The sequence below is a fragment of the Macaca mulatta genome, chromosome 6, assembly GCF_049350105.2.
Source record: "Macaca mulatta isolate MMU2019108-1 chromosome 6, T2T-MMU8v2.0, whole genome shotgun sequence".
In the NCBI taxonomy this organism is placed as follows: Eukaryota; Metazoa; Chordata; class Mammalia; order Primates; family Cercopithecidae; genus Macaca; species Macaca mulatta.
The window spans coordinates 104,455,918-104,483,367 of NC_133411.1; the positions used below are offsets into that span (position 1 = coordinate 104,455,918).

General features: G+C 50.1%; 1 protein-coding gene across 3 annotated transcripts in view; it reads right to left on the reverse strand.

The window, feature by feature from the left end:
• Window positions 1–260: 260 nt before the first annotated feature.
• Window positions 261–27,450, reverse strand: part of LOC106996457 (SH3 domain and tetratricopeptide repeat-containing protein 1) — a 48,847-nt gene continuing 21,657 nt past the window's right edge. The window contains exons 2-9 of one of the 3 annotated variants that reach the window (XM_078005039.1): window positions 26,168–26,217; window positions 25,916–26,033; window positions 10,937–11,117; window positions 9,611–9,761; window positions 5,508–5,630; window positions 4,646–4,802; window positions 3,489–3,685; window positions 261–661 (exon numbers count right to left, since the gene is read on the reverse strand). In XM_078005039.1, coding sequence (XP_077861165.1) covers window positions 9,728–9,761; window positions 10,937–11,117; window positions 25,916–26,033; window positions 26,168–26,194 — 360 coding nt within the window. In that variant the 5' untranslated portion in view covers window positions 26,195–26,217 and the 3' untranslated portion in view covers window positions 261–661; window positions 3,489–3,685; window positions 4,646–4,802; window positions 5,508–5,630; window positions 9,611–9,727. Of the gene's footprint in view, window positions 662–3,488; window positions 3,686–4,645; window positions 4,803–5,507; window positions 5,631–9,610; window positions 9,762–10,936; window positions 11,118–11,639; window positions 11,958–25,915; window positions 26,034–26,167; window positions 27,429–27,450 lie in introns of those variants that run through there. The other 2 variants (XM_078005038.1, XM_078005037.1) reach the window with 2 other exon arrangements.

A 27,450-nucleotide genomic window follows, 5' to 3' on the forward strand; every position in this document is an offset into this window, starting at 1 on the left:
GGCCTGAAGGTTAAAGGCAAGGGCGGCACGAGACCTACAGCAAGAGCTCTGAGCAGGGAGAGCAAGGAGCTGCCCAGAGTTCCACCACCATCTCCCCTCTGGCCGCCGAGGAAACCGAGGCTCATGATGACCTGGCCCAGGTCTGTTGGACTCACAGTTGTTCTCATCCCCAAGATCAGCGGGCTGCCACCAGGGAAGGAGATGGCCCCCAGACACAGCCCAGGAAGCACACAGGGAAGGATGCCCTGGGGACTTCGGTATGTTATTGCAAAAAAAAAACCATTTATTGCTATTTGAACCCTGCTTTCATGCCTCCATTTCCCAGAAAATGAGCCACGGGAGACACCAGGAGAGGGAGGAGACCATCCTCCTTGCACAAAACCCACTCCCTCGGATGCTGTCCTCAGCGAGGGTGGCTGGGGGCCAACCAGGGGGCCCACCCGCAGAGTGGCAGAGGAGGCAGGTTGACCCTGCGGATGTTGAGCTCTGTGGCGAAGGTCCTGGCCTTCTGGTAGAAGAGGAGCGACTTCTCACGGTCCAGGAGGAAGTTGTGGGAGATGGTGGCCGGCCGCGTGTAGATCTTCAGCTGTGCCTTCTTGTTGCCCAGGTCCACGGCGGCTGCCAGTGCCAGCTGGTAGTACCCGGCTGCATCAAACGGGTCCTGAAGGGGACAGGTCATGCTCAGCAAAAGGGGGACTCGGAGCCCGTCTTCCCAGAGGCCGTTCCTGTCTCCAGGTCATTCCACATGTCCAGCCAATGCTGGCTCACCCCATGATCCCTGAAGCCTGTGACACTGCTGTGGTCTCAGCTGCAGGAGGTGGGGATGACCCTGACACCCCTGGAAGCCTTCCTGACTGCCCCTACGCCCCACTCACCCCAAGTCTCCTGCCCCAGTGCCACCCTCTCTGCAGGCAGTGGCTGCTTTCCCCATGGGCTGAGGTCAGGGCAGATCCTGCCTGCTCTGAGAGTTCCATGCAGGGCCCGTGGCTCCAAGCCACAGCAGGGGCACAGCGTTGAGTGACCCAGGCTCCCCTCTGGCCCCTGTCCATGCTGACCATTTCCAGGCCCTCCACGGGACAGGCCAGGTACAAAACCATCTCACAGGTGTTCTCTCTGGCAATGTTCCCTGAAATATTGACGGAGTGTGACTCCCCAGACATCCACTCCCATTTTCAATGCATCTTTGGCTCAAACTCACCATCCCTGGGTTGGGATGCCGTCTCCCAGACCTCCTCCTTGACCCTCCCATCCCCCACCCGGCTTCTCCCCAGGCGCCTCCTCCACATGGGGTCACCCAAGGGACCTCTCTAAGACCCATGCCTAGCCTGTCCCTCTTTACCATCTCAAGATGACTCCCAGGGCCAAGGACAAAGTCCAAGATGCAGCAGTCCATTCCCCCACTGCCCCGCCCCACACACGGCGCAGGGGCGTGAGAAGGCCCCGAGTCACCGCCACTGCTCATCCAATGCCCCCCGGCCCAGCCGAACACTGGACTCTGTGCTGGGTACGTGGCTGAGCCTAATGTCCTTGCTCCCAGTCTGAGGGACCTGGGAGTGAACACTGACCACACAGGGTGGCCCGGGCTGTGGCAGAGGGAAGCCCAGGAGCCTGTGGGGGGCCCAGGAGGCCCCAGACTCAGCCAGGGGTGGAAGGCAAAGGCTTCCTGAAGGGGTGGGGGCATCCCAACTAAACAGGAAGGAGCCAGCCAATGCATATGTCTCTGCGTGTGCCTGTGCATGTGTCTGTGCATATTTGGGTGCCTGTGTGTCTGTGCGTGTTTGTGTGCCTGTGTGCATGCCTGTGTGTGTGTGCGTGTCTGTGTGTGCGCGCCTGTGTGTGCGTGTGCCTGTGCCCGTGTGCATTTGCGTGTGCATTTCCATGTGCCTGTAGTGTGTGCAGCAGCTAGTGAGTGGCAGGCTGAGCCAGGACACACCTAATCCTACCTATTCCAGGGCTCGCTCTCACGTGTAGACTAAAGGGGACCCCTTTTTAGAGGCAATCGGCAAAGATGCCCATTTACCCCTGCCTCTCTGCCAGCCTTCCAGGCCCCATGCAGCCCGGCTTTTTCTCCTACTCCTCTGGGCCCTGGGTCCAGAGCCTACTACACAAGGAGGAGGGTGTAGCCTTGGAAAGACAGCCGCCCTTGGGGAATTCCAAGGGGGCCTCCCTGTGGGAAGCTGGCCTGCGCTGACAGCATAGTCACGATGAGGCCCAGAGGGCTGTGCATGGGAAGGAAGACTGTGCATGGGAAGGAGGGCTGTGCATGGGAAGGAGGTGAAGGAGGCCTCTGCCCCTCAACCCCAACCGTGGACTTTGGCCTCTCAGGTACTACTTGGCCCTTTCCTTCCTCCTGGGCAGGCGGAGTGGGCGGCAGGCTTGACCAAAACAGAGAAAGGCCTCTTCTGGGAGGCCCGTCCACCTGGGTCCCAGGCGAGCCCCTGAGCGGTGAGCAGCGTCCCTCTAGGTCTGACACTTGGCACCTCCCTGTCTGGCTGGGACTTGGGAGGCCACAGGGACCACTTCTGACCACCAGGTGTCGTCAGCACTGGGCGGGGGCCTTCCGGGCAGCCCCAGGCCTGCGGTGGGGGATATGCGGCGGGGTCTTAGGGCTGCCCCAGCTCCTCATGTTGTTCTAAGGCCCCCAAGATCTCGGCCGCAGGACTGGAGTGTCCTGGCCCCTCAGCCCATAAGGAGCACTGACGCGGTGCCGGTGCGATGCTGAGGAGGGGCGGTGCCTGCTGGGCAGAGGGGTGGAGACACCCCAGGTCTGAGTCTGACAGTCCCAGCTCTCCACCCCTGCAGGGCTGGGGGCAGAGGGAGCACAGCACCTCCCCTCGAGACAGACCCGACCCAGCAAGGCCTCAGCCTGGCTGGCTGGGGCCCCGCCCCACCGCACCTGCCCTGAGCTGGGGTTTCCCTGTCTGTGAACCCAATGGTAAGACACTGGTCCCACCCCACCCTTCCTGGGTGATGTGAAAATTCAAGGTGTCTTGGAACTCCAGGAAGGAGTTGCCCAGTGCAGGCTGGCACCCTGGGCAGGCTTCCTAGACGAGGCGCCAGGATTTGGGTTGGATCTTGCAACGTTGATTCAATGTGAGGATGATGCCGTCCTCCGAAATGTCCTTCTCCCGACCCTGTTTTCTTTGTTAAATGCAACTTGACACTTGACTGTCAAGAATCAGCTTTGGTGTCATCTCCTCCAGGAGGGCCCCCCGACTGCAATCCTCCTTCTTTATCCAGAGGACACCATTGCCTACTCATGTGTCAGCCTCCCTGGCTGAGACTGAGTTCTTGAGGGTGGGGCCTGGCCAGCTTGGGAGCTAGATTGTATCTGCTGACCTTGCCGGCTCCTCCAGCCACTTGCAGAGCTCCATGGAGGCCACTGGGCCATTCCTAAGGAAGGCTGGAACCCAGGCCTCTGGGGTCTGGGTGGAGATCCCACTCCAAGGGGGCCGGGAACACCCCAAGCCCTGCCCCTCCCCACCCACCTTCAGGTCGTAGAAGATGATGTCACCGAGCACCTGGTACACATTCACGTAGTGGAGGGTCTCCTCGTCGAACTCCAGCGGCGAGTTGCAGAGCTATAGGGCCTTGAGGTAGAAGTGCTCTGCCAGCTTGCCATGACCCAGCTGATGGTGCAGGGCGGCCAGCCGGTGGTAGGCCATGCGCTCATTCAGCTGGTCCCCTGGGGTGGAGGCCAAAGGGGCAGGTGTGAGGATGTGGCTCCCTGGGGCAGGGAGGGCACAGGCCCCTCTGGAGCAGGTATGCAGACCCCAGGCAGTACACCTGGCTTGCCTGCAGGCACCTGCGGTCACCTGGGCAGCTCTGGCCGGTCCCTTCTGGGTTCCCAGACTCACTTTCCCATCTGCAAAGCAGAATTAATAAGGCCTGCCCCTGTCTACTGTGAGGCTTTGGCAAAGTCGGACTTGGATGGCCCAGCTCTGTGCCTACACATAGCCACCTGCCTATGCTCACTGGTTTTAACCAGGGGAGCCCAAAAGCCATGCAGTCCAGGTGCTCCCAGGCACCCCGGCTCCAGGCAACCCACAGACATAACATCCGACTCCTCCTGGGTGTGTCACAATCGGAGCCCCCTACTTTGGGGAGTCAGCTGCACACCTACTGTGTACTGGGCCACAGGGCACAAGGCGCTGGGGCATGCGGCCTGCCTAGGGTTCCCTGTCTCTGGAGGGGGACAGACGACCCTGGCACAGCACCAGGGGATGCCCGGCCTTAAGGGGCAGACTGTTGGAAGGGGAATTGGGATTTTATCAGCCAGAGAGCTGGGTGGTTGATGAGGGTGGGAAGGGTACAAGAGAAAGGGAATATGCCACTCAGCCTGGCACATACAGGGACCAACGAGATGCCTGGCATGTCTGGAAGGCAGAGGGCACACTGGGCGGCCCTTGTGGTCAGCAGCGGGAACAGGCAGAGGAAACAGAGCTCAGTCAGGCAGGGAGCTCTGCACTGCGTGAGACCTCGGGCTGTGCCGCACAGCTGGACGGGGAAGCCAGTTGGGCAGATCTGCCTGCCTGGACAGGAGACCAGGAAAATCCAGCAGCTGTTTCAGCTCCTGCCCTGCAGTCCTGGAGGCTGGGCTCTGGCAAAGTGTGGGTCCTGGCAGGGTGGGGCTCAGGGGACTTACCCAGAGTGATGCTGAGTGCTAGGGCCACGTAGGCAAACTCCAAGCACTCCTGGGGATTTTCCAGTGTGGCCAGCAGTGCCACCAGCTTGTTGCACAGCTGTAGCTGCAGCTCCGCCTTGCGGTTGCCTGTAGTCATTGCCAGGGCCAGGACCCGGTCCTACCACACAGGCAGGTGGGGTCAGGTTTCCCGTAGCACCCACCTTGCCCAGCGCCCTCCTCAGAGCTCAAACATGTGCTTGGAGCTTCCCACACCCCAGCTACACCTGTACCTCCACACAGCTCTGTGCTCTGGGATAACACACAGTTCAGACACCCAAGTTGGGGGCTGAAGAGTCACCTGAGGCCCATCCAGCTACACCCGGCAGCCTCAGACCCGTATTTCCCACCTGGTCACCGGGGGTCTGACTCGGGGGAGCCAGCACTCCTCTCTGCTCTAAAAACACCACATTTATCTGTGCCCAGGGCTGAGCCACACCGTGAGCTCAGAGGAAGGGAGAAGCCGTCCCACTTCGGGGTGCATGCAGACCCGGGCCTCCCACTGACATGCTGTGTGTCCTCTGACATGTCCCTGTGCCTCTCTGAGCCTCAGTTTCCTCATCTGAAAGATGGGGACAGAACTTCCCGCTCATGGTTGCTTGAGATCATCAGGTACAAGGGTAGAGCCATTGTCACATCCAGGCCCCGAGCGTTTGTCCCGGGCAGGGGCACGGTCAATATCATGCCCGGTGAGACCACTTGGAAACTAGCATGTGCATGGGTGGCCCTGCCTCCAGGTGGGAGGCCTCTGCCCTGCCACACCTGTGCCTCAGCCCTCCAGGTGCCCCCCTGAGGCCCACCCACATCAGCCCACAGGCCAGCTCACCCAGTAGAAGGACACAGCTTTCTCCTGCTCCCAGGCCCCACTGAAGAAGATGTCTCCAGCTGCCTCAAACAGCTCCGGCCCCAGGTTGGGGTCACCTGTGTACAGGACCACATTCTGTGCCACCTGAAAGGAGACAGAAGTTCCCTCAAGACCCACACCTGGTGAGGTGGCCATGCCCACCTTTTCCAGCCTCCTTCCTCTCACACACTACAGGTACACCTGAGCATTTTTCAGACCCTGTGCATTAGGGCTGCCCCCACCACTGGCATGAGGACAATGAACTGATGCACCTGAGTGCCAGGAGATGACTGAGCAGCTGCAGCCCAGGAGCCCGACACCTGTGAATCCTACCACCAGGGCTAGCCCTAGCCCACTCCCCCTGCACTCAAACCAGTCTCCGTGGCCCCCAGATTGCTGGGAGCCCATCCCCTGGCTCCTTTCTGCGTTGCCACATCCCTGCCACATCAACAGTGTTTGTGGGTGGGCCTGGTCCCCTCTTGGCCATGAGCTCTTGATCCCTCTCCTCAGCTCAAGGAGGTATACAGCAGGTGCTCAGTAATGAAAGCTTCACCAGGCTCGTGGGCTTCACAATTTGTTCCGGACCACACTGTGTTTGGGAAAGCCTCTGAAAACAGCCACTATGATAGATTCATTTTGTAAGGAGATGTGCCACGTGTTGCTTGGAGCAAGTTCTTCTGTGTGTTAACTGAGTGGTCACATTATTTGAGCATGTGCTGTATTTGAGCAGGTGCTGGGCACTGTGAGGGGCTGCGCCTCTGCCCTCAGGGAGAAGATGCTGGCCACTGGGGGAGGATATGAGGGAACCAGTTGGAGGGAGGAAAAAGGCACACAACAGGTGCTCAGCAGTGGCTTAGGAATGAGTGGATGGATGGATGAATGGATGAGGAGATGTAGACACATGGATGGATGGATGAGTGTGTGGATAGATTAATGCTGGGATGGATGGATGGACGGATGGATGGATGGATGGATGAATGGATGGATGGATGGATGGATGGATGGATGGATGGATGGATGGACGGACGGATGGACGGACGGGTGGGTGGATGGATGGGTGGATGGGTGGATGGTTGGATGGGTGGATGAGTGGATGGATGGATGGATGGATGGATGGATGGATGGATGGATGGATGGCTGGCTGGCTGGGTGGAATGATGTGTGTATGTCTGTATGTATGTATGGGTGGGTAGATAATGTATGGATGGGTGGAGGGTAGATGATGTATGTGCATATGGATGGATAGATGGTAGATGAATGTATGGATAAACAAATTGACAGATAGATGAATGGAGGGATGGATTAATAGGTAGATTGGTGGGTGGATGGATGAATGATGGATGGATGGACGAACAGTGAATGGATGGATGGGAGAAAGGATGGATGGAAGGATGGATGGATGGATGAATGGATGGGTGAATGGATGATGGATGGATGGAAGGATGAACAGGAGGATGGATGGATGATGGAAGCATGGATGGATGATGGAAGCATGGATGGATGATGGATGGATGGATGAATGGATAAAAGGATATGTGGATGGATGATGGATGGATGGAAGGATAAACTGGTGATTGGATGGATGATGGAAGGATGAACGGACAGATGGATGGAACAACAGGTGAATGGATGGATAGACGGGTGAATGGATGGATAAAAGGATGGATGAATGATGGATGGGTGAATGATGGATGGATGAATGGACAGATGGATGAATGGACAGATGGATGGATGAATGGACAGATGGATGGATGATGGATGGATGGATGGATGGATGGATGGATGGATGATGGATGGATGGATGAACAAATGAATGGATGGATGATGGAAGGATGGATGGATGAATGGATAAATGGATAGATGGATGAATGATGGATGGATGGATGAACAGGAGGTGAGTGGATGGTCGATGGAAGGATGGATGGATGACAGATGGATATATGGATGAATGGATAAATGGATGAATGGATAAATGGATGAATGGATGAATGATGGATGGATGAATGGTGGATGGATGAATGATAGATGGATGGAAGGATGAACAGGTGGATGGATGGAAGGATGGAAGGATGAACAGGTGAATGGATGGTTGATGGAAGGATGAATGGACGGATGGATGGATGAACAGGTGAATGGATGGATAGACGGGTAAATGGATGTATGATAAAAGGATGGATGATAAAAGGATGGATGGATGAATGGACAGATGGATGGATGAATGGACAGATGGATGGATGATGGATGGATGGATGGATGGATGATGGATGGATGGATGAACAGATGAATGGATGGATGATGGAAGGATGGATGGATGAATGGATAAATGGATAGATGGATGAATGATGGATGGATGGATGAACAGGAGGTGAGTGGATGGTTGATGGAAGGATGAATGGATGATAGATGGATATATGGATGAATGGATAAATGGATGAATGGATAAATGGATGAATGGATGAATGATGGATGGATGAATGGTGGATGGATGAATGGTAGATGGATGGAAGGATGAACAGGTGGGTGGATGGAAGGATGAACAGGTGAATGGATGGTTGATGGAAGGATGAATGGACGGATGGATGGATGAACAGGTGAATGGATGGATAGACGGGTGAATGGATGGATGATAAATGGATGTATGATAAAAGGATGGATGATAAAAGGATGGATAGATGAATGGACAGATGGATGGATGATGGCTGGATGGATGATGGATGGATGGATAAATGGATGGATGGATGGATGATGGATAGATGGAAGGATGAACAGATGAATGGATGGATGATGGAAGGATAGATGATGGAAAGATGGGTGGATGATGGAAGGATGGATGGATGGATGAATGGATAAATGGATGGATGGAAGGATGAACAGGAGGTGAGTGGATGGATGATGGAAGGATAGATGGATGATAGATGGATGGATGAATAAATGGATGAATGGATAAAATGGATGGATGGATGGATGAATGATGGATGGATGGAAGGACGAACAGGTGAATGGATGGATGATGGAAGGATGGATGGATGAATGGACGAACAGGTGGATGGATGGTGGCTGAATGAATGGATGATAAAAGAATGGATGAATGATGGATGGATGAATGGATGGATGGATGGACGATACATGGATGAATGGAAGGATGAACAGGTGAATGGAAGGATGAACAGGTGAATGGATGTATGATAGAAGGATGGATGGATGGATGGATGGAAGGATGAGCAGGCGAGTGGATGAATGATGGAAGGATGGATGGATGATGGATGGATGGAAGAATGAACAGGTGAATGGATGATGGAAGGATGGAAGAATGGACAGAGAGATGGATGAACAGCTCAATGGATGGATGGATGATAAAAGGATGGATGATGAATGAATGGATGGATGGATGGACAGCTGAATGAAAGCATCATGGATGGATGGAAGACGGTTGGATGGATAATGGAAAGATGGATGGAAGGATGGATGGAAGGATGGACGAACAGGTGAATGGATGGACGAAGAGGTGAACAGAAGCATGATGGATGGACAGATGGATAGAAGGATGAACAGTTGGATGGATGATGGAAAGATAGATGGAAGGATGGATGGATGGACGAACAGGTGAATGGATGGATGGACAGGTGAATGGATGGATGATAAAAGGATGGATGGATGATAGATGGATGGATGGACGGAGGGATGGATGGATGGACGGAGGGATGGATGATGGATGGATGGATGGATGCGTGGAAAGACAAACAGGTGAATGGATGGATGATGGAAGGATGGAAGGATGGATGGATGGATGATAGATGGATAGATGGAAGGACCCACAGGTATATGGGAAGATGATGGAAGAATGGATGGATGATGGATGGATGGATGGAAGGATGAGCAGGTAAACAGATAGATGATGGAAGGATGAATGGATGGGTGGATGGACAGGTGAATGGATGGATAGATGGGTGAATAGATGGATGAGAAAAGGATGGATGAATGATGGATGGATGGATGGACAGATGGATGGATGGACAGATGAATGGATGGGTGGATGGACAGAGAGTGAACAGCACAGGGGTCCTCCTGCATCCCTTGCCACTCACCTGGATGTACAGGTCCACCAGCTCGCTCTGCTGCAGGCTGTAGTAGATCTTCCCTGCTTGCAGGCAGGCACGCGCCTCCTTCTCTTTCTTCTGAAGATCAATGAAAATCCCCAGACTTCATTTAGTGTAGTCCAGAGTGGATTTGTAGGCCCTGGAATCAGACACAGGTGTCAGAACAAGGGCTTTCATCCTCCTGGAACCAGTCTGCCTCCTCCTGTGGGTCTGGTGACAGATGAATCTGGAATGTGCGGACTGGGAACGGCCCTCTTGTGTGTGCAGTGTTCTGCCCTTCCCAGGCTACTGGGAGGGCCAGGGTGAACACACACAGCATGGAAAAGATGAAGGATATCCTTCTGAGGGAATTGAGCATCATGCTGCCCTGTGGCAGGAGGAGTGTGCTAGTCCATCTCCCCTGCCTTCCAGACATGGCCTGTGTCTTCTCCAGACGCACCAGGAGCCGTTAGTGTTCAGAGGCTATCTGGGCCGATGGTTCTCAAGGTGTGCAGGTATCACAGTCACCCGGAGGCCTGTCCCTATAGCTTGCTGGCCCTGCCCACAGAGCTTCCGGCTCCACAGGCCTGGGGCAGGCCCTAGAACTCCCACTTGCCACAGGCTCCTAGGTGACATGGATCCTGCTCTGCTGGTCCAGGGACTACACTTTGAGAAGCATGGCTCTAGCACACTGGCCCATTTTCCTTCTGTGAACCTGAGGCCAAGACTGGAGCCAGTCTCCCAGGTCCCCATGGAATCTGGCTCCTTCCCTGCTCTCTCAGTAAGTCTGACACTCGAGGGGGTGTGACTGCAGCAATGTCACTGGGCCCTGTGGGTGGAGTGGCCAGGGCCATGGTTACCCCACCAGGTCAGGATGCTTGGGGGAAGCCGAGTAGGCCACATATGGGATGTGAGACCTTGAAACCCTGCCCCAGGGAAGCAGGTGACACAACTGGCTCTGTCTTCTGTGGGAGAGAAGCCACAGGTGGCTGCTGTGGTCACATTTAAGGGGACAGATGAAGGCCAGGAGTAAAGATTCGGGGCAGTCAGAGGTCAGATGACAAAAGCCACCATAGTAGGAAGAACAGCCCGAGTGCACGTACTGCCTCTGCTGGGGTGGAGATGACCTTTGACCCAACAAGGGAGGCTCAAGCTGGGACTCACGGGCCAGCAGCAGCCCTGGAACGACCCCAGGCCCACCAGCTCAAAGCATCTGATGCCAAGGAACCAAATGATCAAAAGGAGAGGGGCTGCTGGGGTCCTGGGCCAGATTTCTTGTGCCCCCCTCCCTGCCCTGCCCGTCCCCACCTCCACCACTGCAAAGCCAGCCCTTACCGCTCGGTACCCAGGGACAGGTAGAGCTGACTGATGGTCTCCAGGAGCTGCCCCTCCAGCACCTTGTCGGCCACCTTGCGGGCCAGGGAGAGCTGGAGCTCATGGTAGATGACACACTGGGCCTCACTGGGCATGACAGTGCCGTAGAAGTAGCACAGCCGCTGGAAGGACCGCAGCTGGCCTGGGCAGAAGACAAAATGGAAGACGTTAGTCTCCCAGCATTGAAGCGAGGCTGGCTGGGCTCGGAGGACCCTGCGCCATGCTTGCCTCTTTCACACCTCTGTGAGCCTGGGCCCCATAGGTGGGGAGACTGAGCACAGACAGGCCATGCACCCATTTCAGGACAGATTCCGAACACACAGTTACATGGGCACACCTTGGTGCAGATGCTCATGGTAGAGGCCGGCCTTCTTTACAACTCCCAGGGCTGAGGTCCTGGCCAGGCTCGGCCCCTGCACCAGGCCATCTATTTCTGCTTCACAAAGCCTCTCTGGCCAGGACCAGGGCCGCCTTCAGCCTGAGCTGATGAGGCCAGGGGCACAAGTAGCCCCTGTCGCAGATGGAACCCTGAGAGAGCAAAGCCAAGCATCATGTCTGCCACATACGGCATCATGTTGGGGGAACGGGGTTCAAAGCTGGGCCCTGGCGTTCCCACACATGCTTCTCTCATGCAACCAGGCTCCCAAGCCACAGGCTCACTGACCTCTCCCAAAGCCAGGGCGCTGGGAACAGTGGAAAGCTTCTGATTTTCTAGTGCCAGAAACATTCCGGAGATTAACACAGGAAACCAGGTACGCCAAATGGACAGCTGTTACACACACCACCCAACAACAGCTGAATACACAGTCCTCTCGAGCACCCATGGGACATTCCCCATGACAGACCATGTGCCAGGCCACAAAATGAGCCTCAGTGAATGGAGAAGGTCTGAGACCAAAGCAGAGGTGTTCTTCAGCTGTACTGGCATGAAACTGGAAATCAACAGTGAAGGAAATGTGAGAAATTCAAAAATATGTGGAAATTACACACTCCTAAACAACCAGTGAGTCAAAGAGACCATCAGGGAAACTGAAAACTAATTTGAGAAGAATGCAAACAAATGCACAGCCCGGGCCAGCGCGGTGGCTCACGCCTGTCATCCCAGCACTGTGGGAGGCTGAGGCGGGAGGATCGCTTGAGTCCAGGAGTTTGAGAACAGCCTGGGAAACATGGTGAAATCCCGTCTCTATAAAAAAAAAAATATAAAAATTAGCCGGGTAGGGTGGTGCATGTCTGTAATCCCAGCTACTCGGGAGGCTGAGGCATGAGAATGGCTTGAACCTGGGTAGAAGTTGCAGTGAGCCAAGATTACACCACTGCACCCCACCCTGGGCAATAGAGCAAAACTCTGTCTTTAAAAAAAAAAAAAAAAAAAAAAAGCACAGTGTATCAAAAATTCCAACATGCAGCTAAGGCAGTGCTGAAAGGGAAATTTATAACTGTAAATGTCTACATTCAAAGATGAAGAAAAATCTCAAATCAAAAACCTAACCTTCCACCTTGAGAAACTAGAAAAAGAATGAACTAAACCCAAAGCAAATAAAAGGAAGAAAATAATAAATATGAGAGTGGAAATGGGAAGTAAAAATACAGAGAATGGAAAAACAAAAGAGATAATCAACAGAACCAAAAGTGGGTTTTTTGAAAATAATAACAAAATTGACAAATCTTTCACCAGACTGACCAAGAAAAGAAAGAGGGACACAAATGACCGAAATCAGAGACTGAGCACCATGGCTCACGCCTGTCATCCCAGCGCTTTGTGAGGCCGAGGTGGAAGGATCGCTGAGGCCAGCATTCAAGACTAGCCTGGGGGAACATGATGAGACCCCATCTCTAATAAAAAGAAATAAATAAAAAATTAAAAACCCAAGTTTCTAAAATGAGAAATGAAAGAGGAAACATTATTGCCAACCTGACAGAAATAAAAGGATTCCATGAAAACACTACGAACAACTCTACACCAACAAATCAGACCATCTAGACACAACAGCCAAACTCCTAAAATGACACAAACTACCAAAAGTGACTCAAAAATGACCCCAAGTAAGCATGTGGGGTATCAGCGCCGCCCTCGGTCTCCTTGACCATTCAGGGCAGGGTAGGGAGATAGGGAGGCATGATCCCCGTTCCCTGGCCTGCATTTCCAAGTCTGAATCCCCCAGCACCCTGGGGAGGGCCTCGTAGGAGGAGGTGCCACAGGCTATTGTGCCAGGAGCCACGGGAGGCTGCAGTGGGGGTTGGGGCGCTGGATTCCTGGAGGGTCTCCTTCCAGTCAGAGAATGCCCCTGGGGAAGAAGCCTGGGTCTGAACCCCCCACCCCTCCTTGGGCAGATATGTGGGACCGGGGCCCCTTCACATGGTCCTTCCCAAAATCTCATCCCTCCTAGGGCCAGGAGTGGGTGCCAGGCCTGTGCTGGGAAATGGGCAGATTTGGCCACAGCCCCTGGGGCTCTGGTCCAGGCCACAGGAGGCAGCTCTGAGTGCTCTCACTATGCCATGACAAAGCACTGCAAGGCAGAGGGGACCCACAACAGTATCCCTTGTCTCGGCCATTTCCCTGGACTCAACTTCCTCATCTATCCTCTGCGGCCTAGATTTCGGACAGCCCTGCCCACCTACTGTCCATTCACTGCTCAGTCTGCAGTGACTGTTGGATAGCACTCCATGGCTCCCCAGTGCTCTTGGGGAAAAGGCCAAGCCACAGCCTGAGGCCCCAGGCCCTGCTTAGCTCTCCAGAAGAGCTTCTCACCATCCAGCACCCAACCCACGCACTCCTAACTCTGCACCTCCCTGCATAAGCCCTGCTCACTCACCCCCGCTCACACCCCACTTATCCCCGCTCACACTTCCGCTCACTCACCCCAATCACACCTCCGCTCACTCACCCCCACTCAGTCATCCCCGCTCACACTCCCACTCACTCACCCCATCACACCTCCGCTCACTCACCCCCACTCACTCATCTCCACTCACACTCCCGCTCACTCATCCCCACTCACTCACCACCGCACCCCACTCATCCCGGCTCACACTCCTGATCACTCACTCCCATCACACCTCTGCTCACTCACCCCCACTCATCCCCGCTCACTGACCATCACACCTCCGCTCACTCACCACCACTCACTCATCCCCGCTCACTCACCCCCACTCAATCACCCCCACTCACTCACCGCCCCTCACACCCCCTTTGTCCCCGCTCACTCACCCCCACTCGCTCACCCCTGCTCACACCCCACTCATCCCCGCTCACACTCCCACTCACCCCCATCACACCTCCACTCACTCACCCCCACTCACTCATCCCCGCTCACTCACCCCCACTCACTCACCACCACTCACCCCCACTAGCTTATCCCTGGTCCTTCACACAGGCTACACCACCAGCCCCTCCACCACCACCTATTACTTGACTAAATCCTCTCAACCCTCTGGTCCCAGACTAAGAGGCTTCCCTAACCCGGGGCCAAGTGCTGCCCCGCCATCACGCCACTCACCCTTTTGTGGCTTCTCTGGCCTAAAACTCACATTCCCACGCTCAGTCCCTGCCACCCGAGGACCCCACAAGCCCCATTTATGGGTGGGGCCTGGCACACACTGCACAACGAGCTGCTTTTGCATGAACTGCTCTGCGGCTTCGGGCAATCACCCGCCCCGTGTCCTTTGTGAAGTGGGATGACAGGTGCGCAGCCTGCCAACACACCAAGCAGATAAGACGGGAACAAGAACCGGCGTTCAGGGCCTGGCTCATGGAGGGGCCCCAAGTCCCAGCTCAGCAGAGCCTGTCTTGATCCCAGGGTTATGGCTAGGGATTCCCAGCACGCAGGACTTTCCGTGCTCAAGGCAGCATGGTCCCTGGGCAAACTGGGAAGAGCTGGCTGCCCCAGTAGGGCAGAGGGCCTGGCCTTGCATGGGAACCGCCTGTCTCCAGGGCGCTTGCCAACATCTGCTGCTGGCCATGACTCAGCACTTTCGATGGTGGAAAAACCACCACTTGTTTCTGAATCACAAACCCCAGGTGTGCCCTGATGCGAGTGGCCCCGGAAGGTGAACAGGAGGAACCGGGGCACTCACTCTCCACATGGCCCATCTCCACAGCGACTGGAAGGGCCCACTCATAGTAGCCCTTGCCCTGCTGGGCCGGACCCTGGTGGGTGCAGAGGTGGCCCAGCTGCAGGAGCACGTGGGTGAAGTCCCGGCCACACTCCCTGCAGGGCAGCCTTGAGAACAGCCGCACGGCCTCCAGGAGGTGGTGCTGGGCCAGCCTGCTGGCACCCGCGTGCAGGCACAGGGTCCCGAAGTTGGCCAGCACCACTGCCTGGTTCCTCCGCTGGCCCAGGTCCTGAGCCGCCCGCAGGGTGCGGTAGTAGCCCTAGGCTGCCTGTCTCATCCGGCCCAGCAGGGCAAGGGCTACTATGCCTTCAGAGCCACGTCTCTCTCTTGTCATCTAACCCATTTAAACTCTCCTTTCAAACTATATGCCAGACCTAACCACTTCTCACCTTTCTCATCATTTCCAACCAGGTCCAGCCCTCATCACAGCGCTCTGGGTTACTGCAAAAGCCTCCCAATCGCCAGGCACAGTGGCTCATGCTTGTAATCCCAGTACTTTGGTAGGCCAAGGCAGGTGGATCATCAGAGGTCAGGAGTTCAAGACCAGCCTGGCCAACATGGTGAAACCCCTCTACTAAAAATACAAAAAATTAGCCAAGCATGGTGGTGGGTGCCTGTAATCCCAGCTATTCGGGAGGCTGAAGCAGGAGAATCACTTGAACACAGAAGGCAGAGGTTACAGTGAGCCGAGATCGTGCCATTGCACTCCAGCCTGGGTGACAAGAGCGAAACTCCATCTCAGAAGGTTTAAAAAAAAAAAAAAAAGCCTCCCAACCTACCTCTCTCCTTCCACCTTTCACCCTACCCTGCATTCTACCTTCCACTCTCAAACATTTCAGAAAAAAAAAAAAAGTTATATCCACAGAGAGAGAAAGAGAAAGTACAAATGGGGTGAAATGTTTGGGGAATCTGAGGGAAGAGTATATGGGAATTCTCTGTACTATTTTTGCAACTTTTCCATAAGTCTGGATTATTTTGAATTCAAGAGTTAAACAAAGAAAAAACAAAAACCAAAACAAAAACAAAACACTATCTCCATTTGTGAATCCATCCTGTCTTTCCCCTGGCAACTGAAGGATGCTCTCAACTAAGCACATCTATTTTTTCATGAACACTAAAAGAATCCTTGCCTAGTTTTGACTTTCTGTGCTTGGCAGTAGAATTTCATATATGTGTGTGTGTACATATATGTGTGTGGTGTGTGTGTATATACAGAAAGGGAGAAATATATATGTGTGTATATATATAAATATATTGTAAATTTATAATGGTAATGTGTATATATATAAATATATGTGTGTGTTTAGATATATATAATACATACCCCATAGGCTGTCCTTAACCAGTTCTAAACTTAGTCAGAAAAACACATACCTAAGCAGAGAATTTCAAAATAATAAGATGAATATTTTGATAGAGGGATGTGTTGCTATGGAACATGCTGCTAAGACACAAAACCTCCTAGATGGGGCAAAGAATGAACGAAGTTTTGCACCTATAGGCACCCCCTCTGATATCCCCTCAAACGTTTATATTTATATGCATTTGCTTCCCCCAGGACCCCCGTTTCATAAGGGTTAGTCCTAGAGCCTAGCAAGTTCCTACTACAGCTGGCACACATATGCCATTCAAGAAACAGTGGCTGAGTGAATGACGAGTTAAGAACCATTTGTCAGCCAGTGCTCAGTAATACAAAATGCACTGGTATGCAAACTATATTTTTGTTGAAAGCAAGGGCAGGATCACAAATTATCTTTCCAGAGAAACCAAACCTCAAAAGCTTCTTTACCCTACTAAAGCACGTTATAAGAAGCTCCCCTTACATAAAAGAAAACCTCCTCATTCGTTATCAATGGCATGGAAACCTAATAAGCCTTCACCTCTGATGACATCTCTTCCATCCCCAGGGCTAGAAGAAGGAGGTTCTGGAAACCCTGGTAGTTGTGAAGGTGGCTCCCAGCTCTGACAGTCTTGAACCCTGCGGGTGCGGAGGTCACACAGCAGAAGAACAACAGAGGGAAGCATCATCAGGCTTTGAATATGTTTGAACCAGAGATGGCAAATAGGCTGCAGCCAACTGAAAACACCAGAGATTCATGGTGGCCACCTGAGGGGTTGTGCTCTTAAAAAACAAAAATAAAAATTAAAAATTAAAAAATTAAAAAAGGAAGGGGTCAAGAATCCATCAGGTCTGACTGAGATGTGTATCAGTGACTAACACCTCATATGGCAAAAGTACTCCGGTGCGCTTTGGGTACTCACAGCTTCAGCAGTATTCAAAGGCGTGTGCTTCCCTAAGACTAAGCCACGGGAATACCCCCAGCAACAATGCCAGGAGAAACGTCTAACATGGATTTGGCTAGAAATACAGTTGTCTTTAACAAATTAACACTGAATAAATCCTGACTTATTAGAGCCTGCGAGAATGACATTCTCAATAACAGTTATCACTACAATCTCCAAACATCTGCAATCCTGCAAGGAGGAACTGTGACAGCGCAGGCCACGTGTCCAGACGGCTTCCCAGACTGCCTGTCACAGAATAAAAGAAATGAAACCCCCCCTAAGAATGTCTTCACTCTCATTTAGCCAGTTGTTCCTTTGTGTGCATCTCTTTGCTAAAATGGCCATTCTTCCCCACAGCCTGAAGTCATACACTAAAATAAATGAGACTCACATGAAGCCAGAAACGTGCAGATGCCAAGGAAACCAACACAAACGAAATGGGCTGGAGAGTGTGGCCAGGAGGATGGTACTTCCCAGGAAGCAATTACTTCATCTCTGCCCATGAAGCAGGCAGCTGTCACTGTCCCCCAGGCCCACGCCAGCCACTCGAAGTAGGTTCTAACCAAACTACCTCCAACAATCAACATAAATACACCACACAATTGGCTTCTGAAAGGACACCTTGCAACCAACAAGAAACTGCTAGCACAGCTTTGAAAAACTGTGCAACTAAAATCCTTGGAAAGGGATCAACACTGCCACATTTTGACTCAAATACTGTTTCGTGGTAGCACTGCAATAATTCACTGAAACAAAAGAATGAATGAGGAACATTATATAAATGAATATAAAAGAATGAATGAAGAATGAACATTATATAAATGAATGTTTATATAGGAATCAGAGGAAGCATGACTAATCATTTAAAGAAATAGGTCAAGAAACTGCTAGGTTCAGATGCTACCGTGAGACACTGTCAGGGCCTTAGGCAAATTCACTTCTCTTGGTCCTGTTTCTAGGTTCATCAAAAATCAGCTTCGGATTAGGGAATCTGTTGCTTTCCAATGCCTTCCTTCTGCGATTCCAGCCCAGATTTTAGGACTGCTCTCCCACTTGGTATATGAAAGCACTTTCTATGTACAATAGCAAGAGTACATTTCTGTGTTGAATGCGGTTTGGGACCTACTCTATGAGGCAGAATATCATCATGTAATTTTAAGCATGACAACAAGGCACACTCTAGATAAGGATAACACATAAGGCATGGCCATACACCTGTGTGTGCCTGGCAGGGAGATGGGGAAGTCTCATTTAATGAAGCCGGGGTGCCTGTTGCACCTTAACATCCTCAGTCCACATCAAGTTCACAACGTCCTTCTGACATCAAACCACAGGTATCACATACTTTTCCATACTTTCCACCCAAGATTAAAATATGCAGAGCACACCGTGATAAAGACGCCTCCATCCCCAGCATGTGGGCTCACATTCTGTAGAATTACATACTTTCAGGGCAAAATGGTGACCAGGTTGTAGTGGCAAGCAAGACTGGGCTCCGTGGGGACAGCAGGCCCTGCAGCAGCCACCACTCCAGTTGCCACAGTCTGATGCAGCTGCAGAGAAGCTGTGGCTGAGGCCATTCACTTTGTGAGAGAACCGCACAGGAGGGAAAAGGTAGGGAAGGTAGGGAAGAGGGCAATGTCAGGCTTCTGAGCCCAAGCCAAGCCATCGCATCCCCTGTGACTTGCACATATATGCCCAGATGGCCTGAAGTAACTGAAGAATCACAAAAGAAGTGCAAATGCCCTGTCCGGCCTTAACTGATGACATTCCACCACAAAAGAAGTGAAAATGGCCGGTTCTTGCCTTAAGTGATGATATTATCTTGTGAAATTCCTTTTCCTGGCTCATCCTGGCTCAAAAAGCTCCCACACTGAGCACCTTGTGACCCCCACTCCTGCCCACCAGAGAACAACCCCCCTTTGACTGTAATTTTCCTTTACCTACCCAAATCCTATAAAATGGCCCCACCCTTATCTCCCTCCACTGACTCTCTTTTAGGACTCAGCCCGCCTGCACCCAGGTGATTAAAAAGCTTTATTGCTCACACAAAGCCTGTTTGGTGGTCTCTTCACACGGACGTACATGACAGGCAGGTGCAGAGCCAGGGAAGGATCTGTGATGAGACCAGAAAGGAATGCGCCTCCCTGTACACACACTCGGAGTTTATGACAATGTGGGTAGGGGGCTGAACTGGATGCCTGAGAACATTCCTCCAAGTTCCTTTGCTGATTTTCTAAATATTGGTGTAAACTCTGAACTCAGAAAATTTTTTTAAATCACTTCAATCAACATCTTTGTCTGGTGCTCAGCATCATCATGTCTACATGATTATCTAGAAAACCAACTTCAGTTCTAAGGCTCACGTCCTCCTACAGTGTCCCAGGGATTTTACAAGGGAATGCACCTCTCATTCGCATCAAGAACACACACAACTACCATTAAATAAATGCTTAATTTGCTTACACAATTTTTTAAACACCCAGATTTGAAATACAATAGAGAAGACAACTTTTTGATAGCTCTGCTTGCCAACTGGAGAAAATAACCTGCCATGATTTCTAACCAGTCAACCACCTGTCTTCCCTGGCTGCAGTAGGAGCAATCTTTCTGAGCTCAGGATGAAAAAGAACCTAGCTGGTTAAGGGACAGATAATCATCAGTTCTCAGCAGGCCTCCTGGGTCCCAAATCCCCATGTGATACGTGGAAGTAAAAAGCTATCAATGACCAAGCATCTGGACGCTTATCCCACCTTGCCATCTGCTTCTCCTGCCATGCAAATATAAAATTAATAAGCCTGCTATTAGAGAACAGAGTTGGTGCTGCATCTGTCTTCCTAAAATTACGGATAATTACCAGCCCACAATGGCTTCTAATCAGATTTGAGTGGTCCCTTAGACAGGAAGCTAAAGTGCCTCAGCCCTAAACTGAGAAGAAAACAGAAACTGGAATGTTCTAGGTTTGATTTTTTTCGCCCTTGTTCTAAAGTTGCTGTCCCCAAATCTCCTTCTACTGTCTTGTTTATAAAATGTATGAGAAACAGGGAAATTTAAAGACACTATAGAAATGGCCACTTTTTCTAGGTACAAACTTCGTCAACATGATTTTCAGCTGCTGGGCTTTTTCTCCACAAACTGTGAGCCTGGAGTACATTTTTCTCCCTCGTGGTTACACATTCAGAGTCAGGGAAAGTGGCTTTAGCAGTAAAGAGGGGAGTGCAGTGAGAAGTGACCGGGCACTGAGAAGGGCAGACAGGGACTCTACCTCGGTGGCCTGCAGCATTCCTGGGCCTCGGCCTTTACTTTTCTATCTGTACAAGGGATCTAAAGGCCCGTGATTCTAGGCCACGACAGCTCTTCATACACACATACGCAAATATCACACGCCTATGTGAAAAGCTGTGACACTTGGCTGATTTCCTGAAGAAGTTATCTTGTATCATTTCTACTCAAGTACTCCACCTCCTTCCAGACAAGTATCTGAGGATGATGGGCGATCCCACAGCAATGTGTGTAACCTCTCCTGCTTATGATCCCTGTTCACATAGCATTTTCCAAAAGCATTTGGTGTGAAGTGCCAGAAGAAAGAAGAAGAAGGTTCTTTTAGCCCATTCATTCATTCAACAAATATTGACTGACTAACTACGTGCCAGGCACTGGTGATATAACAAGGAACATACATATTTTTGTAGGTAGAGACAGACAACCAAAAAGTATGTTAAAGAGTGATCAATGCTGTAGAGGAAAATACACCAGGAAACAGGAAAGAAGAATACCCCTAGCCACCCTACACTGGGGTGATGCTAGCGTTACAAAATGGAAACAGCGGCCGGGCACGGTGGCTCACACCTGTAATCTCAGCTCTTTGGGAGACTGAGGCAGGCAGATCATCTGAGTTCAGGAGTTCAAGATCAGCCTGACCAATACGGCGAAACTCTGTCTCTACTAAAAACATAAAAATTAGCTGGACGTGGTGGCACACACCTGTAATCCCAGTTACTCAGGAAGATGAGGCACAAGAATCACTTGAACCTGGGAGGCAGAGGTTGGAGTGAGCCGAGGTCGTGCCACTGCACTCCAGCCTGGGTGACAGAGCAAGACTCTGTCTCAAAAAAAGTAAAAATAAAAATAAAATGTAAACAGAGAATAAGATACCAAAAGAAAGAACGTGAACGATTAATTGTAACAAAAGCCTTTGTAAGCTGATACTTTCCTTCCTGGATCCTTTTACCTTACAAATGGAAAAAAACGGTGGGTAGGGGTAGCATCAAAATTATGGTGATGTTTTAAGATGGCTTTGGGTTTCAGATATCTGACAGCCATACTCATGTACTTCAAGGAGAAAGCTCTAGCTCTGTAAGCCATCTGGGCAATGGTTTAATGTCTTTTTTTTTTTTTTTTTTTTTTTTCCCAGAGGATTTTTAAAGTACAGGAAAACGTGTGTGTTTATTTGGCTGCTCTGTGCCCGCACACGTGCAAACTGTGCTAACAGGTTTTTCCATGTTTTGCTGAATTTGCCAGCTTGCCATAAACAGGCTTCCATGTCTTAATTGTCTATAAATAGCACGAACACACAAAAATGCAAATCAAGACAAACTGTCCCTTCAACTGCTGCTGCCATGATGACAGCGAGCGACAATTGGCCAAATCAATACATGGAGACTGAAGCTGTCCGGCAGAGAGCACAGGGCCGACTGCTTTTCCCATAGCATTTAAAGAAACAAGCGGAAACAGCTCTCCACACAGGACAGACACGTCCTTTGTTCTTTGAATAAATGCTGCCAATGCCCAAAATACTTTCTCCATCACACTATCTATATGGAATTCAAGTTCCTTCCAATACCATGAGTAACACCAGTGATAGACTATGTTTAGCCATAATGACCCATTAGCATTCTTTTTCCTCTAAAATGTTGAAATAATAACATTGAGTGTGCACTCACGAGGTGCCAGGCTCTGAGTTTGATCTCGTTTAGTTCTCATTGAAATCCGGTAAGATCAGTACCATATTCTCTCATTTTTCATAGATGAGGAAACTGAGTCATAGAAAGGCTAAGTAAGTTGTCCATGGTCACAGGTTATTTAGGAACTTTTCTCCAAACTTTCAAAAGTTAACTACTGCCACTATTACTAATGGGTTTCTGTTTGTTTGTTTTTCTTTTTTTTTTTTTTGAGACAGGGTCTTGCTCTGACCAGACTGGAGTGCAGTGGCGTAATGATGTTTCACTGCAGCCTCGACTTCCCGGGCTCAAGTGATTCTCGCACCTCAGCCTCTCCAGTAGCTGGGATTACAGGCATGAGCCACCACACCTGGCTAATTTTTTAATTTTTATTTTTTGTAGGGATGGGGTTTCACCATGTTGCCCAGACTGGTTCCGAACTCTGGGCTCAAGAGATCCTCCCAGGTCGGCCTCCCAAAGTGCTGGGATTACAGGTGTAAACCACTGTGCACAGCCCTACAAATGCGACTTGTACAAAGTCAGAGCAGTGAGCAGGAAGAGAACAGAGACTTCAGTGAGTCTCCTGGCTGTTGCAACACCATATCCCTCCTCCATACCGTAATGTGTCTACACCCACCAAGCTCCTAGATGTTGAAGGCAGGCCAGCTCAGAGCCGAAACAGCAGTAAAGAAAGAGAAGATGCAGACATGCGTCTTGATTTCAGTTCCAGCGTGCGTCTCTCCCCTGCAGCTGCACAGGCAGAAACCAGGGGCCTGAGTCTGAGGCAGTGTGTTTGGTTCCTGGCAGGTAATCTTTTGGGAGACCATCCCATACAATTAGTGTTACACTTCTCAAAAAGGAAGTGAGACTTTTATAGAAAAATCGATTCCATTTGGGAGAAAGGTCTAATAAAACTACAAAAGGATAATACAACAACAAATTAAATTCATCTGTCCAAACTGAAATCCCAAAGCCCTCTGGGCACACAGCTGCTTTTCTGAGCTGAAATTCAGCTCCAGCTAAGAAACAGGTCAACTTTTCTAAAAAGATTCTTTTTCACAAGCCTTCAATAAAAATTCCTTTCCCTCACTTGTCATTTTCCAGATTTAATGGCTCCGTTGGCCTTCCTCTTATTTAGGCCATGAGCACTGACTGCATGTCTGCTATGGCTGGGACTCCAAGGGAGGCACCCTAGGGAACACAGATGACGGCAGCACAGCGACACCCTCAAGGAGCACACACGGGGAAGGCAAGATGATACCATGGCAGCCTTCAAACAGAAAAGAACTTGGCCTCCATACCCCGTCTCATTTCTAGAAAACAACGATGCTGAGTCAGTAACATTTACCGAACAGCCTGCAGTGTGAAGGCAGGCACGAGGGGGCTCCATGCGGGGAAGAGCACCTTCAGAAGGGGGCATGCAAGCAACGTGCAGGCAGGAGACACTCCCACTCACAAGGGCCAGCCTGGGGGCCTGCAGAAATGCCCATGCATCTGGGAGGAGGGAGAGAGGACAAGATACTTAAATGCTCCAAAATGAATAGAAGCATCCCAAGAACCTCCCCCAAAATGGGGCAGGGATTTACGAAAGACCAAACCGAGCATGCGCAGTTACCTGAGCATAGCGCCACCAGAGCGAGCTATCAAGGAAGAAACAGGGTCACTAGAAGCCTGAGCCTCTACTCCCAGCTCTGCAACTCATTCACCCTATGACCTTGGTGAAGGCTCTTAGCTTCTGTGAGCCACAAGAGAATCACGGGAAAACAGAAGATATGAAAACTGCTCTGCCTTTTTCACAGAACTGCTGAGGGAATAAAATCAGATAATGGATTTTTAAATTCTCTGTGAATTACGAAGCAAAATACAAACGTATGAAATCATTCTTACCATTAATAACAGCACTGTAAAATTAAGAGCAGAGTTAAGACCACAGCATTTTCCACCCCCCGACTCCCGAGAGAAATAGTGAGTCCAGCTGATGTATTTGGGCAACCCCAGTATCTAGGCTTTGAGAGCCTCAAACAGCTCAGGAACTCTGACAGTATCACTCCAGCCCAGTGCTCATTAAGTTCTCCAAGACAGCCACTGACATAAAATACTACAGCTTTTTCAGCTGGGCTTGAAGCCCTCCTCCAAGCTCACAGCACAGCTAAACAATGAAGAAGAGGCTTTCTGCTACTAGGCTCAAAAGCTGGCTTTTGTAGATTCCCATAGAAAGAACATTCAAGGCCAGGCGTGGTGGCTCATGCCTGTAATCCCAGCAATTTGGGAAGCCGAGGCAGGAGGATCACCTGAGGTCAGAAGATCAAGAACAGCCTGGCCAATATGGCGAAGCCCCGTCTGTACTAAAAATACAAAAATTAGCCGGGCATGCTGGCGGGCACCTGTAATCCCAGCTACTCGGGAGGCTGAGGCAGGAAAATCGCTTGAACTCAGGAGGCCGAGGTTGCAGTGAGCTGAGATCACGCCACTGCACTCCAGCCTGAGGGACAAGAGCGAAACTCCATCTCTAAGAAAAAAAAAATAAAGAAAGAGCATTCTTTTTTGCTGATGTTTAATTTCCTGTGCTTAATACAGAGAAATCATACAACACTGAAATCCTGAAAAACATATCATAAAAAGCATTTAGTGACTGAAAAGACATTCAATATAACCTGTAACAGTGAGTTCCCCTCCTCTTTCCAGCGAGCTCCACTAATGCTGTGACTCTTAACAATGCTTTCACTAACACAGAGAAAATTTAATAGGACCGCTTACCCCTCTCAGCTGACAGCTAAACCAGTGCTTCTCCCTGGGCTCACTAAAGATTGCCTTTACCTACAACCAGGCTGCAATGACCCTGTAGATGTTGACTAACAATTTCAAAATTCCCATATTCTTTGTCCACTCCTAAGGAAGGTGAACTGAAGCCAGGTGTCTCCAAGTCAGAACTAACAGAGGCCTTAAACATCAATGGCCCATCCCCTTCTTTGACAACCAGGGGATCTAAAGCTGAGATTATGGAAGAAAACAGCCTGCTTAGGAACAAAGCGGAAACCAAAGCCTAGTCACTTAACCTCTGGTCCAGAAATCCTGTGACAATCCAGCACCCATATAGGATGAGTCTCCCTAACCAGAAACTCCGAAATCCACAACTTTTTGAGTGCCGACGTGACGCTCAAAGAAATGTTCATTGGAGCAGCTCAGATTCTGGATTTTTGAATTCAGGATGCTCAACCAGCAAGTGCAATACAAATATTCAAAAATCCAAAAATGCAAAAAAATCTGAGACACTTCTGATTCCAAGCAGTTTGGATGAGGGATATTCAACCTGCATTTTTTTTTTTCCTCTAATGAAGGAAATTAAAAATGAGGACCGAGCAAAGTCATTCAACCCATACTAAAGTCATTCAATAGTTTAATTAGTACCCATTTAAAGTTAAGTGCTACCCGCAGATATTTAAAAGGATGAACACATACATGCCTATAATCCCAGAACTTTGGAAGGCCGAGATGGGAGGATCACCTGATGTCAGGAGTTCAAGACCAGCACGGCTAGCATGGTGAAACTCCATCTCTACTAAAAATGCAAAAATTAACCAGGCATGGTGGTGCACACCTGTTATCCCAGCTACTCGGGGGGCTGAAGCACGAGAATCGCTTGAACCTGGGGGGAGCACGTTGCAGTGAGCCAAGATCACACCACTGTACTCCAGCCTGGATGACAAAGCAAGACTCTGTCCAAAAAAAAAAAAAAGAAAAAAGAAAATTAATTTAAATTGTGTTTTCACATGCAGCCCATGTTCCCAGAACACAAGCCCTGCTCTGTGCTCCAAGGGCACACAGGGTGCCCCTTTATCTTAATACTCACCATATTCCATGGCAGCCATTGGCACATGTCTGTCCATCACACTAGACTTCCTGTGCATGAGGCAGGGATCATATATTATTACCTTTCTGTCCCCAATGTCTGGCCTAGAAGACACTCAGTAAATGATTACTGAACTAAGTCAGTTACTAAGACATGTTAAACTTGTATTAACAAAAATGTCTGGCCTAGAAGACACTCAGTAAATGATTACTGAACTGAGTCAGTTACTGAGACATGTTAAACTTGTATTAACAAAAATGTCTGGCCTAGAAGACACTCAGTAAATGATTACTGAACTAAGTCAGTTACTAAGACATGTTAAACTTGTATTAACAAAATTAATTCAATAAGTTTGCCAATGCAGCGTTCATACCACACAGCTTAAATCTCAACCTGCGGATTTATCTTGTGTTCTGCTAGATTATCACCTATTAACATTCAGGAGGCACCTAGTATGTGCTAGGCATTACTAATTGCTGGGGACCTAGCAGTGACAAAACAACATTCCTTGTTCGAAGAGGAGTTCTAATAGAAAGAGGAATAGAAGGAACAGGCTAGATTGATGAGAGAGCTAAGAAAAGGACAGGCTGCCATGGGAAGCACCTGGTCTTGTCTGGATGGTACATAGTTAACGACGTCTGAGTGCTTCATATGGCATAAGATCATCTCCTCCAAAGAAGCGAATGAAGCTTTGATTCCCCAGTACCGGAAGTCACCATAAAGATGCACACAGCCACATGCTTAGTGTAGGAAGTGAAACCAACCAACCAAACAAAGCTCCAACTTCCAGAGGCAACAGTCCAATTATGAAATCCTCTGGCTACGTTCAATTGAAATTCAAGGTATTCAAGAGGCTAATATTTAAGTGATAAATTAACCCAACCACTTAAAACTAAACTAGTCTTTGGTTCAAGGCGTAAGGGTATATACTACCTTTACAAATTTATTAGCTCTTAATATTTACATTTAAATATGATGATGATGGTGTAATAATAACTTTACTGAGTAGTTACTATGTGTTAGGCACCAAACTAAGCACTTTACACACACATTTGCACAATCCTGTGAGATGATAATGACTCCTTGTCATCCCATTTCATAGCTGAAAGTCAGGTTTATATAAGCTTAAAAACTTGCCCCAGATGACACAGCTAGTTAGCAAGACGCAGGCAGCCTGACTCCATAGGCCTTGTTTAAAGAAGGAATATTTATAAACTGTCCAGCACAGCAGTGGTACAAACAAGAGTTCAATAAATGCCTAAAGAGTACTTCATACCCAAAAT